General features: G+C 42.2%; 1 protein-coding gene across 1 annotated transcript in view; it reads left to right on the plus strand.

The window, feature by feature from the left end:
* Positions 1–15,766, plus strand: part of LOC139394146 (ankyrin-3-like) — a 185,325-nt gene that overhangs the window by 45,487 nt on the left and 124,072 nt on the right. The window contains exons 3-4 of the mRNA XM_071142181.1: positions 9,310–9,408; positions 11,899–11,997. Coding sequence (XP_070998282.1) covers positions 9,310–9,408; positions 11,899–11,997 — 198 coding nt within the window. The remainder of the gene's footprint in view (positions 1–9,309; positions 9,409–11,898; positions 11,998–15,766) is intronic.

The raw sequence follows: 15,766 nt of genomic DNA on the forward strand, positions 1-15,766 counted from the left end.
GGTAGGTGGACATATCGTGCTGCTCGGTCAAGTCAGCCTGCCATGTGATCTGCTCGGTCAAAGGATCAGAGATCACCTGTGTGTGTGTGTGTGTGTGTGTGTGTGTGTGTGTGTGTGTGTGTGTGTGTGTGCTGTAGGCTAGTACATTAGCTAAATGAATAAGCCAGGTGGTGAGATGGATACAGGGATCTGTTTGTCCCTCTCTCACAGTTCACCCGGACAGGGGATTAAGTCTGGTGTGTGTACCCTGTGTGTGCCCTGTGTGTGTGTGTCTATGTGTGTGTGTGTGTGTGTGTGTGCCCTGTGTGTGCCCTGTGTGTGTGTGTGTGTGTGTTAGAGAGGTCTCTCTGTGTGTTAGAGAGTTCTCTCTGTGTGTTAGAGAGGTATCTGTGTGTTAGAGAGGTCTATGTGTTTGTTAGAGAGGTATCTGTGTGTTAGAGGGGTCTATGTGTGTGTTAGAGGTCTCTGTGTGTATTAGAGTGGTCTCTGTGTGTGTTAGATTTATCTGTGTGTTAGAGGTCTCTGTGTGTTAGAGAGATCTCTGTGTGTGTTAGAGAGGTCTCTGTGTGTGTTAGAGACGTCTCTCTGTGTGTTAGAGATTGCTATGTGTGTGTTAGAGGTCTCTGTGTGTATTAGAGAGGTCTCTGTGTGTGTTAGAGAGGATTATGTGTGTTAGAGAGGATTATGTGTCTTAGAGAAGTATCTGTGTGTGTTAGAGAGGTCGCTGTGTTAGAGAGGTCTATGTTTGTGTTAGAGAGGATTCTGTGTGTTAGAGAGGTCTCTGTGTGTGTTAGAGAGGATTCTGTGTGTTAGAGAGGTCTCTGTGTGTGTTAGAGAGGTATCTGTGTGTTAGAGAGGATTCTGTCTGTTAGATAGGATTCTGTCTGTTAGAGAGGACTCTGTGTGTGTTAGAGAGGTCACTGTGTGTGTTAGAGAGGTCGCTGTGTGTATCAGAGAGATCTCTGTGTGTTAGAGAGGTCTGTGTGTTAGAGAGGATTCTGTCTGTTAGATAGGATTCTGTCTGTTAGAGAGGACTCTGTGTGTGTTAGAGAGGTCACTGTGTGTGTTAGAGAGGTCGCTGTGTGTATCAGAGAGGTCTGTGTGTTAGAGAGGTCGCTGTGTGTATCAGAGAGGTCTGTGTGTTAGAGAGTGACCAGAGTAGGTCTATCATGGAAAGCTGTAAAACATCCCACAAACATAAAATACCTGATTCTATTGGTTCCATAGGGCAGGGGACCCCATTCCATTGGTTTATAAAACTACTGGCATAGGGTGTTATAGTGGTTATATTGGTTCCATAGGGCAGGGGACCCCATTCCATTGGTTTATAAAACTACTGGCATAGGGTGTTATAGTGGTTCTATTGGTTCCATAGGGCAGGGGACCCCATTCCATTGGTTTATAAAACTACTGGCATAGGGTGTTATAGTGGTTATATTGGTTCCATAGGGTGTTATAGTGGTTCTATTGGTTCCATAGGGCAGGGGACCCCATTCCATTGGTTTATAAAACTACTGGCATAGGGTGTTATAGTGGTTCTATTGGTTCCATAGGGCAGGGGACCCCATTCCATTGGTTTATAAAACTACTGGCATAGGGTGTTATAGTGGTTATATTGGTTCCATAGGGCAGGGGACCCCATTCCATTGGTTTATAAAACTACTGGCATAGGGTGTTATAGTGGTTATATTGGTTCCATAGGGCAGGGGACCCCAGTCCATTGGTTTATAAAACTACTGGCATAGGGTGTTATAGTGGTTCTATTGGTTCCATAGGGCAGGGGACCCCATTCCATTGGTTTATAAAACTACTGGCATAGGGTGTTATAGTGGTTATATTGGTTCCATAGGGCAGGGGACCCCAGTCCATTGGTTTATAAAACTACTGGCATAGGGTGTTATAGTGGTTATATTGGTTCCATAGGGCAGGGGACCCCATTCCATTGGTTTATAAAACTACTGGCATAGGGTGTTATAGTGGTTCTATTGGTTCCATAGGGCAGGGGACCCCATTCCATTGGTTTATAAAACTACTGGCATAGGGTGTTATAGTGGTTATATTGGTTCCATAGGGCAGGGGACCCCAGTCCATTGGTTTATAAAACTACTGGCATAGGGTGTTATAGTGGTTATATTGGTTCAGATAGGGTGTTATTGTGGTTCTATTGGTTCCATAGGGTGTTATAGTGGTTCTATTGGTTCCATAGGGCAGGGGACCCCAGTCCATTGGTTTATAAAACTACTGGCATAGGGTGTTATAGTGGTTCTATTGGTTCCATAGGGCAGGGGACCCCATTCCATTGGTTTATAAAACTACTGGCATAGGGTGTTATAGTGGTTATATTGGTTCCATAGGGCAGGGGACCCCATTCCATTGGTTTATAAAACTACTGGCATAGGGTGTTATAGTGGTTCTATTGGTTCCATAGGGCAGGGGACCCCATTCCATTGGTTTATAAAACTACTGGCATAGGGTGTTATAGTGGTTATATTGGTTCCATAGGGCAGGGGACCCCATTCCATTGGTTTATAAAACTACTGGCATAGGGTGTTATAGTGGTTATATTGGTTCCATAGGGCAGGGGACCCCAGTCCATTGGTTTATAAAACTACTGGCATAGGGTGTTATAGTGGTTATATTGGTTCCATAGGGCAGGGGACCCCATTCCATTGGTTTATAAAACTACTGGCATAGGGTGTTATAGTGGTTCTATTGGTTCCATAGGGTGTTATAGTGGTTCTATTGGTTCCATAGGGCAGGGGACCCCATTCCATTGGTTTATAAAACTACTGGCATAGGGTGTTATAGTGGTTCTATTGGTTCCATAGGGCAGGGGACCCCATTCCATTGGTTTATAAAACTACTGGCATAGGGTGTTATAGTGGTTCTATTGGTTCCATAGGGCAGGGGACCCCATTCCATTGGTTTATAAAACTACTGGCATAGGGTGTTATAGTGGTTCTATTGGTTCCATAGGGCAGGGGACCCCATTCCATTGGTTTATAAAACTACTGGCATAGGGTGTTATAGTGGTTCTATTGGTTCCATAGGGCAGGGGACCCCAGTCCATTGGTTTATAAAACTACTGGCATAGGGTGTTATAGTGGTTCCATTGGTTCCATAGGGTGTTATTGTGGTTCTATTGGTTCCATAGGGCAGGGGACCCCATTCCATTGGTTTATAAAACTACTGGCATAGGGTGTTATAGTGGTTCCATTGGTTCCATAGGGTGTTATTGTGGTTCTATTGGTTCCATAGGGCAGGGGACCCCATTCCATTGGTTTATAAAACTACTGGCATAGGGTGTTATAGTGGTTCTATTGGTTCCATAGGGTGTTATTGTGGTTCTATTGGTTCCATAGGGTGTTATTGTGGTTCTATTGGTTCCATAGGGTGTTATTGTGGTTCTATTGGTTCCATAGGGTGTTATTGTGGTTCTATTGGTTCCATAGGGTGTTATAGTGGTTCTATTGGTTCCATAGGGCAGAGGATCCCCATGTTTGATCTATTCCACATCTAACACGGCTGATTCAACTTGTCAACTAATCATCAAGTCCTTTATGAGGTGAGTCAGGTAACATAGGTTTATAAAACCACTGGCATAGGGTGTTATAGTGGTTCTATTGGTTCCATAGGGTCTTATAGTGGTTCTATTGGTTCCATAGGGTGTTATTGTGGTTCTAGTGGTTCCATAGGGTGTTATTGTGGTTCTGTTGGTTCCATAGGGAGTTATAGTGGTTATATTGGTTCCATAGGGTGTTATTGTGGTTCTGTTGGTTCCATAGGGAGTTATAGTGGTTCTATTGGTTCCATAGGGTGTTATTGTGGTTCTGTTGGTTCCATAGGGAGTTATAGTGGTTCTATTGGTTCCATAGGGTGTTATTGTGGTTCTGTTGGTTCCATAGGGAGTTATAGTGGTTATATTGGTTCCATAGGGTGTTATTGTGGTTCTATTGGTTCCATAGGGTGTTATTGTGATTCTAGTCCTGTTCTTAATGCTTGGGGCCAGTTTCCCAGACACAGATTAGTCCTAGTCCTGTTCTTAATGCTGGGGCCAGTTTCCCAGACACAGATTAATCCTAGTCCTTTTCTTAATGCTTGGGGCCAGTTTCCCAGACACAGATTAGTCCTAGTCCTGTTCTTAATGCCGGGGGCCAGTTTCCCAGACACAGATTACACATGGTCCTGTTCTTAAAAGCACTTTCAGTAGAGAATCTCTATGGAGAATGCTTTTTAGTCCAAGTCAGGGCTTAATAATATGTGTCTATGAATCAGCCACAAATTATTTGGACTATCTGAAATAGTATTTGAACCATGGACTGTCCACAACATTTCTGCCATCTAAGTTTATGTCAATGGGGACCAACCAGGTCCGTCCCTGGAAACTGAGATATATTTTGTTGCACTCCATTTCCTGGTACAGAAATTACCAGGTATTTGAAACCTGATATTGAATATTGCTGGCCAATGAAAGGGCATGGTGTGTCACATGATCATCACTGAGTTGACCTGACAGAGTGTTATCAGCTGAGGCTCATCTTTGCTCTTTGAAGCTTTCTAAGTATGTGCTCTATCAAACTCTATGGCCCCGTGTTCTCCTTTCTGAGACACACCTCATCCTTCCAGGTGACTCTAACACACTGGGTGTGCTCTATCGAACTCTATGGCCCCGTGTTCTCCTTTCTGAGACACACCTCATCCTTCCAGGCGACTCTAACACACTGTGTGTGCTCTATCAAACTCTATGGCCCCGTGTTCTCCTTTCTGAGACACACCTCCTCCTTCCAGGCGACTCTAACACACTGTGTGTGCTCTATCAAACTATATGGCCCCGTGTTCTCCTTTCTGAGACTCACCTCCTCCTTCCAGGTGACTCTAACACAATGTGTGTGCTCTATCAAACTCTATGGCCCCGTGTTCTCCTTTCTGAGACACACCTCCTCCTTCCAGGTGACTCTAACACACTGTGTGTGCTCTATCAAACTCTATGGCCCCGTGTTCTCCTTTCTGAGACACACCTCCTCCTTCCAGGCGACTCTAACACACTGTGTGTGCTCTATCAAACTCTATGGCCCCTGTCCGGAATGCAGGCTACTACTTTTCCCTTGACATTTTCAGAAGCTTCTAAATGTGTGTGTCCTTGGTAGTCTCTATGACAGTGCAGAAAGCCCGTACCCCATGGCTCTTTGGCATTTGAACGACTCACTGTGTGTGTACGTGCGTGTGTGTTTCTGTGTGTGTGTGTGTGTGTGTGTGTGTGTCTACGTGCGTGTGTGTTTTTCTGTGTGTGTGTGTGGGTGTGTGTGTGGTGTGTGTGTGTGTGTGTGTGTGTGTGTGTGTGTGTGTGTGTGTGTGTGTGTGTACGTGCGTGTGTGTTTTTGTGTGTGAATGTGTGCGTGTGTGTGTGGTGTGTCTGTACGAGCCACTGCCAAGTTGAGGGGGGCTTTGGAATTGGTGAGGGGGGGGGGGGGGTGGATGAACAGAGAAAGGCATAAGGGGATAGGAACACCTCTCTTTACTACAGTGACATAGAAGGCTCCAGGACCAGCCAGGAGGGACAGTAGCTCCTCTCTCAACCCGACTGAGAGAGCCCGCAGGGGGGGCAGGAGGAGGCAGACAGGACTCTTAACATCCAAACCTCTGGAAGACCAGAAGAAGGAGAGATTACCAGACCAGAAGAAGGAGAGATTACCAGACCAGAAGAAGAAGAGAGTACCAGACCAGAAGAAGAAGAGAGTACCAGACCAGAAGAAGGAGAGAGTACCAGACCAGAAGAAGAAGAGATTACCAGAACAGAAGAAGAAGAGATTACCAGAACAGAAGAAGAAGAGAGTACCAGACCAGAAGAAGAAGAGATTACCAGACCAGAAGAAGAAGAGATTACCAGAACAGAAGAAGAAGAAGGTACCAGACCAGAAGAAGAAGAGATTACCAGAACAGAAGAAGAAGAAGGTACCAGACCAGACGAAGAAGAGATTACCAGACCAGAAAAAGAGATTACCAAAACAGAAGAAGGAGAGATTACCAGACCTAAAGAAGGAGAGATTACCAGACCAGAAGAAGGTACCAGACCAGAAGAAGAAGAGATTACCAGACCAGAAGAAGAAGGAGAGTACCAGAACAGAAGAAGAAGAGATTACCAGAACAGAAGAAGGAGAGATTACCAGACCAGAAGAAGAAGAAGAGATTACCAGACCAGAAGAAGGAGAGTACCAGAACAGAAGAAGGAGAGTACCAGAACAGAAGAAGGAGAGTACCAGAACAGAATAAGAAGAGATTACCAGAACAGAAGAAGGAGAGATTACCAGACCAGAAGAAGAAGAAGAGATTACCAGACCAGAAGAAGAAGAGAGTAACAGAACAGAAGAAAGAGAGAGAAAGGAAGATAAAGAATAGAGGAGAAGAGATTAGAAGTGAGATAGTCAGGTGGAGGAGAAAGAGGGATAGTCTGGAGGAGGAGGAGGAGGAGGAGAGGGCTGGGATTCCTCTCGCTCCTCTGGCTACACACGACAGGATGGATGAAGACGAGGACGAGGTGATGTGTGTGTGTGTGTGTGTGTGTGTGTGTGCGTGTGTGTGTGTGTGTGTTATCCTTTACAACAGCTGTACGTATATTATCCTTGTCTCCAGTTATCAGTGCATGTAGCTAGCTACCTGAGCCATGTTGACATCTTGTGTGTATACAACTGATCCAGGATCTGTGCTGTATTACAACAAAGACTCGCGCTGTTGAGTTTACAACTGATCCAGGATCTGTGCCTTATCATAACAAAGACTCACGCTGTTGAGTTTAGAAATGATCCAGGATCTGTGCCGTAATTACAACGAAGAAGCTGCAGCAACACAGCTGTTAGGTTGAATTGGCTAAATGTGACGACGTAGAGATTTAGAGCCAAAACGGAATAATAAGCCTATGCCAGAGGTGTCACTACAGTCCCTGGTTCGATTCCAGGCTGTAACATATCCGGCCGTGATTGGGAGTCCCATAGGGGTCACAAGTTAGGTTGTTGTTGTCATGTTAACCTTTATTTTAACTAGGCAAGTCAGTTAATTAAGAACAAATTCTTAATTACAATGATGGCGCTGCCCTATGGGTCTCCCAATCACGGGCCGGTTGTGATACACCCTGGAATCGAACCAGGGTGTCTGTAGTGACGCCTCTAGCACTAGAGATGCAGTGCCTTATAGACCGCTGCGCCACTCGGGAGCCCAGTGTTGACGCTCTATGTAATTTCATGACCTGCTCTGTGTTACCTTTGATCATCGATCCGAATGCCTTGGTTCTTATGCTTGTAACTGACCTCAGATCTGTGTCTCCTCTTGTCGTCTCATTGGTCTGTCTGAATGCCTATTGGTTCTTATGCTTGTAACTGACCTCAGATCTGTGTCTCCTCTTGTCGTCTCATTGGTCTGTCTGAATGCCTATTGGTTCTTATGCTTGTAACTGACCTCAGATCTGTGTCTCCTCTTGTCGTCTCATTGGTCTGTCTGAATGCCTATTGGTTCTTATGCTTGTAACTGACCTCAGATCTGTGTCTCCTCTTGTCGTCTCATTGGTCTGTCTGAATGCCTGTTGGTTCTTATGCTTGTAACTGACCTCAGATCTGTGTCTCCTCTTGTCGTCTCATTGGTCTGTCTGAATGCCTATTGGTTCTTATGCTTGTAACTGACCTCAGATCTGTGTCTCCTCTTGTCGTCTCATTGGTCTGTCTGAATGCCTGTTGGTTCTTATGCTTGTAACTGACCTCAGATCTGTGTCTCCTCTTGTCGTCTCATTGGTCTGTCTGAATGCCTATTGGTTCTTATGTTTGTAACTGACCTCAGATCTGTGTCTCCTCTTGTCGTCCCATTGGTCTGTCTGAATGCCTATTGGTTCTTATGCTTGTAACTGACCTCAGATCTGTGTCTCTTCTTGTCGTCTCATTGGTCTGTCTGAATGCCTATTGGTTCTTATGCTTGTAACTGACCTCAGATCTGTGTCTCCTCTTGTCGTCTCATTGGTCTGTCTGAATGCCTATTGGTTCTTATGCTTGTAACTGACCTCAGATCTGTGTCTCCTCTTGTCGTCTCATTGGTCTGTCTGAATGCCTATTGGTTCTTATGTTTGTAACTGACCTCAGATCTGTGTCTCCTCTTGTCGTCCCATTGGTCTGTCTGAATGCCTATTGGTTCTTATGTTTGTAACTGACCTCAGATCTGTGTCTCCTCTTGTCGTCTCATTGGTCTGTCTGAATGCCTATTGGTTCTTATGCTTGTAACTGACCTCAGATCTGTGTCTCCTCTTGTCGTCTCATTGGTCTGTCTGAATGCCTGTTGTGTAAGAAACACTGATCTCCAATGAGTCATCTCCCTTGTGTTGCTAATGGACCATATTGGCTGTTGAGTCTAAGCTGACCAGAGGATGTTTCCTCGTTGCTGTTTAAGCAGAATCGCTCACCTGTTATGTTTTACAACGGATTTTCTCCGTGTGGGTTTGGAGTGTTGCTACTTATTTAAAAATCCTACGCTGTTATCTTTTTTTGGGGGGGGGGGGGATTGTTTATGTTGTATGTCAGACATGTTTTAAGAAGTACCCGTTGCTAGGTAACAGTCCGATACACACGAGCTGAGGTGAGAAGGACGTCTGATCGTTTCCTCTCGTTGAATGGGATAGACAACCGTTCCACTTGATTCAGTTTGACTTTGTCGACATCCGGTGTCAGGAAATCCTGACTTCCTTTTCAACTTTTTAAAGGTTTTTGATTGGTCTTTCAAGCGCAAACAGAACCCCCAATAAAACAATAACACAGTCAAATATCGTCATGATAAAAAAAGAAATACACAGAAGTGACCTGTGTTAGTTCTTATGTTTATCAACTGACTCCAGGCCTGTCTCTCTCTCTCTCTGTTATAGAATGGTCTGAATGTCATAGTTCTTATGTTTATCAACTGACTCCAGGCCTGTCTCTCTCTCTCTCTGTTATAGAATGGTCTGAATGTCATAGTTATTATGTTTATCAACTGACTCCAGGCCTGTCTCTCTCTCTCTCTGTTATAGAATGGTCTGAATGTCATAGTTATTATGTTTATAACACTGACCTGAGACCTGTGTTTCTCTGTTCCAGAATGGTCTGAATGTCATAGTTATTATGTTTATCAACTGACTCCAGGCCTGTCTCTCTCTCTCTCTGTTATAGAATGGTCTGAATGTCATAGTTATTATGTTTATAACACTGACCTGAGACCTGTGTTTCTGGTCATAGAACGGTCTGAATGCCTTCGTTTTTATGTTTAATACGCTGACCTGAGACCTGTGTTTCTCTGTTCCAGAATGGTCTGAATGCGCTGCACCTGGCAGCTAAGGAGGGCCATGAGGACCTGGTGGAAGAACTACTGGAGAGAGGCTCCGCCGTCGACTCTGCCACTAAGGTACAGGAAGTAAATGTCAGGAAGTAAACCCCAAATTCCAATTGAATAATTGAAACAAATCTGTTTTCAAATTACTTCTCAATAACCTGAACCAATGTTCCCTCTAAGCTCCCCCGGGACAATAATATCGCAGTGTCCAATCACAGCAGCAAGACGTTTGGCCCGTTGCCATGACAAAAGGGCAACTAGTGGAACACAAACAACATTCTAAATATAGCCTGTATTTACCTGTTTATTTATTTTCCCTGTCATGCTTCAACTACTTGCACATTGTTTACAACACTGTACAAAGCCAATAATATAACATTTGAAATGTCTATAATGTCTAAATGTCTATATTGTCTAAATGTCTATAATGTCTAAATGTCTATAATGTCTATATTCTTTTAAAACTTTTGTGAGTGTAATGTTTACTGATGTTTCCCTTGTTTATTTCACTTTTGTTTTTTGTCTATTCCGTTTGCTTTGGCAACCTAAACATATGTTTCCCATGCCAATAAAGCCCTTTGAAATTAATTGAAACAGGGTTGGAGAGAGAGAGAGAGAACGGTGGAGAGAGGCCATTTATACTCTCTAGTACTCAGAAGAGGGAGGTATGGCGGGAGAGAGAGGATGAAAGCAGGATATCAGTGTCTCTAAAGTCTAAATCACTGCTAGGAATCCCACTCCATCTGGGTGTTGAGAGAGAGAGAGAGAGAGAGAGAGAGACAGAGAGAGAGAGATGGAGAGAGAGAGAGAGAGACAGAGAGAGGTACAGAGACAGAGAGAGACAGAGAGAGAGAGACAGAGAGAGAGTTAGAGAGAGAGAGAGTTAGAGTTAGAGAGAGAGAGAGGTACAGTATAGCAGTGTCAGACCAGAATATCAGTCTCCCTGGCAGGGTGTGTGTTACCTGATCCAGTGGGGTTCTCAGGTGACAGGGCATGCTCTTTAGCCGCCAACTACCATAAACAACCTCCAGAGAATCTCTCACCACCCCTCGCCTCTCGCCCTCCTTACCCCCTCGCCCCCTCGTCTCTCACCCCCCTCACTCTTTACCCTGCACTCAATTCAATCACCACTGGGGTCTTGCGAACGGAAATGTGTGCACACACTACTGTAAGTCACTTTTTATACAAAACGTCTGCTAAATGGCTTATAGGCTTATTATTATTATTATTTAATTAAGCCACACTTCTGATTCACACACCTCTCACCCCTCAATAAGTTAGCAGCCAGATCTTTACTGACACTTCTAGTGATCTGACATGTTATTGAGGAGTTATCGGAATTGTTATTAAGAAGTTATTTGACATGTTATTGAGGAGTTATCTGACATGTTATTGAGGAGTTATCTGATATGTTATTGAGGAGTTATCTGACATGTTACTGAGGACTTGTCTGACATGTTATTGAGGAGTTATCTGACATGTTATTGAGGAGTTATCTGACATGTTATCAGACATGTTATTGAGGAGTCATCTGACATGTTACTGAGGAGTTATCTGACATGTTATTGAGGAGTTATCTGACATGTTATTGAGGAGTTATCTGACATGTTATTGAGGAGTTATCTGAAATTTTATTTAGGAGTTATCTGACATGTTATCGGACATGTTATTGAGGAGTCATCTGACATGTTACTGAGGAGTTATCTGACATGTTATTGAGGAGTGATCTGACATGTTACTGAGGAGTTATCTGACATGTTACTGAGGAGTTATCTGATATGTTATTGAGGAGTTATCTGACATGTTATTGAGTAGTCATCTGACATGTTACTGAGGAGTTATCGGACATGTTATTGAGGAGTCATCTGACATGTTACTGAGGAGTTATCTGACATGTTATTGAGGACTTATCTGATATGTTATTGAGGAGTTATCTGACATGTTATTGAGGAGTTATCTGACATGTTACTGAGGAGTTATCTGACATGTTATTGAGGAGTTATCTGACATGTTACTGAGGAGTTATCTGACATGTTATTGAGGAGTTATCTGACATGTTATTGAGGAGTCATCTGACATGTTACTGAGGAGTTATCGGACATGTTATTGAGGAGTCATCTGACATGTTACTGAGGAGTTATCTGACATGTTATTGAGGACTTATCTGACATGTTATTGAGGAGTTATATGACATGTTATTGAGGAGTCATCTGACATGTTACTGGGGAGTTATCTGAGGAGACAACATAGTGCCACCAATATGTTAACCTGGAGTTGATAGACAGCTGGGCTGCAGCCTGACCTTTAAACAGGTGACTGGTAAAGGTGTTATCATAGAGGCTACGCTGTTCACACCTACTGCCACACACACACACACACACACACACACACACACACACACACACACACACACACACACACACACCTACTGCTACATGCACATGCACACACACACACACACACATAGACAGACACAAACACACACACACACACACATAGACAGACACAAACACACACACACACACACTGAACCCTCCTATCCTAACGCTCCTCTCCCTGCAGAAAGGGAACACAGCCCTCCACATCGCCTCATTGGCCGGACAGAAGGAAGTGGCTCGACTGCTGCTGAAGAGAGGAGCCGACATCAACGCCCAATCACAGGTCAGACAGATAGACTCCATGATGCACTGTGACCCCAGTGCAATGTAGGATAGTGACATAGACACTGTATAATACTACCAGTCTGTATAATACCACCAGTCTGTATAATACTACCAGTCTGTATAATACCACCAGTCTGTATAATACCACCAGTCTGTATAATACCACCAGTCTCCACTGTATAATACTACCAGTCTGTATAATAACACCAGTCTGTATAATACCACCAGTCTGTATAATACCACCAGTCTGTATAATACCACCAGTCTGTATAATACTACCAGTCTGTATAATACTACCAGTCTGTATAATACCACCAGTCTCCACTGTATAATACCACCAGTCTGTATAATACTACCAGTCTGTATAATTCTACCAGTCTGTATAATACCACCAGTCTGTATAATACTACCAGTCTGTATAATACCACCAGTCTGTATAATACCACCAGTCTGTATAATACTACCAGTCTGTATAATACTACCAGTCTGTATAATACCACCAGTCTGTATAATACCACCAGTCTGTATAATACTACCAGTCTGTATAATACCACCAGTCTGTATAATACTACCAGTCTGTATAATACTACCAGTCTGTATAATACCACCAGTCTGTATAATACCACCAGTCTCCACTGTATAATACTACCAGTCTGTATAATACTACCAGTCTGTATAATACTACCAGTCTGTATAATACTACCAGTCTGTATAATACTACCAGTCTGTATAATACTACCAGTCTGTATAATTCTACCAGTCTGTATAATACCACCAGTCTGTATAATACTACCAGTCTGTATAATACCACCAGTCTGTATAATACCACCAGTCTGTATAATACTACCAGTCTGTATAATACTACCAGTCTGTATAATACCACCAGTCTGTATAATACCACCAGTCTGTATAATACTACCAGTCTGTATAATACCACCAGTCTGTATAATACTACCAGTCTGTATAATACTACCAGTCTGTATAATACCACCAGTCTGTATAATACCACCAGTCTGTATAATACTACCAGTCTGTATAATACTACCAGTCTGTATAATACTACCAGTCTCCACTGTATAATACCACCAGTCTGTATAATACCACCAGTCTGTATAATACTACCAGTCTGTATAATACTACCAGTCTGTATAATACTACCAGTCTCCACTGTATAATACTACCAGTCTGTATAATACCACCAGTCTGTATAATACCACCAGTCTGTATAATACTACCAGTCTGTATAATACTACCAGTCTGTATAATACTACCAGTCTGTATAATACCACCAGTCTGTATAATACTACCAGTCTGTATAATACTACCAGTCTGTATAATACTACCAGTCTCCACTGTATAATACTACCAGTCTGTATAATACCACCAGTCTGTATAATACTACCAGTCTGTATAATACCACCAGTCTCCACTGTATAATACCACCAGTCTGTATAATACTACCAGTCTGTATAATTCTACCAGTCTGTATAATACCACCAGTCTGTATAATACTACCAGTCTGTATAATACGACCAGTCTGTATAATACCACCAGTCTGTATAATACTACCAGTCTGTATAATACTACCAGTCTGTATAATACCACCAGTCTGTATAATACCACCAGTCTGTATAATACTACCAGTCTGTATAATACCACCAGTCTGTATAATACTACCAGTCTGTATAATACTACCAGTCTGTATAATACCACCAGTCTGTATAATACCACCAGTCTCCACTGTATAATACTACCAGTCTGTATAATACTACCAGTCTGTATAATACTACCAGTCTGTATAATACTACCAGTCTGTATAATACTACCAGTCTGTATAATACTACCAGTCTGTATAATTCTACCAGTCTGTATAATACCACCAGTCTGTATAATACTACCAGTCTGTATAATACCACCAGTCTGTATAATACCACCAGTCTGTATAATACTACCAGTCTGTATAATACTACCAGTCTGTATAATACCACCAGTCTGTATAATACCACCAGTCTGTATAATACTACCAGTCTGTATAATACCACCAGTCTGTATAATACTACCAGTCTGTATAATACTACCAGTCTGTATAATACCACCAGTCTGTATAATACCACCAGTCTGTATAATACCACCAGTCTGTATAATACTACCAGTCTGTATAATACTACCAGTCTGTATAATACTACCAGTCTCCACTGTATAATACCACCAGTCTGTATAATACCACCAGTCTGTATAATACTACCAGTCTGTATAATACTACCAGTCTGTATAATACTACCAGTCTCCACTGTATAATACTACCAGTCTGTATAATAACACCAGTCTGTATAATACCACCAGTCTGTATAATACTACCAGTCTGTATAATACTACCAGTCTGTATAATACTACCAGTCTGTATAATACCACCAGTCTGTATAATACTACCAGTCTGTATAATACTACCAGTCTGTATAATACTACCAGTCTCCACTGTATAATACTACCAGTCTGTATAATACTACCAGTCTGTATAATACTACCAGTCTGTATAATACCACCAGTCTGTATAATACTACCAGTCTGTATAATACTACCAGTCTCCACTGTATAATACTACCAGTCTGTATAATACTACCAGTCTCCACTGTATAATACTACCAGTCTGTATAATACCACCAGTCTGTATAATACTACCAGTCTGTATAATACTACCAGTCTGTATAATACTACCAGTCTGTATAATACTACCAGTCTCCACTGTATAATACTACCAGTCTGTATAATAACACCAGTCTGTATAATACTACCAGTCTGTATAATACTACCAGTCTGTATAATACTACCAGTCTGTATAATACTACCAGTCTGTATAATACTACCAGTCTGTATAATACTACCAGTCTCCACTGTATAATACTACCAGTCTCCACTGTATAATACTACCAGTCTGTATAATACTACCAGTCTGTATAATACTACCAGTCTGTATAATACTACCAGTCTGTATAATACTACCAGTCTCCACTGTATAATACTACCAGTCTGTATAATACTACCAGTCTCCACTGTATAATACTACCAGTCTGTATAATACTACCAGTCTGTATAATACTACCAGTCTGTATAATACTACCAGTCTGTATAATACTACCAGTCTGTATAATACTACCAGTCTGTATAATACTACCAGTCTGTATAATACCACCAGTCTGTATAATACTACCAGTCTGTATAATACTACCAGTCTGTATAATACTACCAGTCTGTATAATACTACCAGTCTGTATAATACCACCAGTCTGTATAATACTACCAGTCTGTATAATACTACCAGTCTGTATAATACTACCAGTCTGTATAATACTACCAGTCTGTATAATACCACCAGTCTGTATAATACTACCCGTCTCCACTGTATAATACTACCAGTCTGTATAATACCACCAGTCTGTATAATACTACCAGTCTGTATAATACCACCAGTCTGTATAATACCACCAGTCTGTATAATACTACCAGTCTGTATAATACTACCAGTCTGTATAATACTACCAGTCTGTATAATACCACCAGTCTGTATAATACTACCAGTCTGTATAATACCACCAGTCTGTATAATACTACCAGTCTGTATAATACTACCAGTCTGTTTAATACCACCAGTCTGTATAATACCACCAGTCTGTATAATACTACCAGTCTGTATAATACTACCAGTCTCCACTGTATAATACCACCAGTCTGTATAATACTACCTGTCTGTATAATACCACCAGTCTGTA

The sequence above is a fragment of the Oncorhynchus clarkii genome, unplaced genomic scaffold (assembly GCF_045791955.1).
Source record: "Oncorhynchus clarkii lewisi isolate Uvic-CL-2024 unplaced genomic scaffold, UVic_Ocla_1.0 unplaced_contig_1468_pilon_pilon, whole genome shotgun sequence".
In the NCBI taxonomy this organism is placed as follows: domain Eukaryota; kingdom Metazoa; phylum Chordata; class Actinopteri; order Salmoniformes; family Salmonidae; genus Oncorhynchus; species Oncorhynchus clarkii.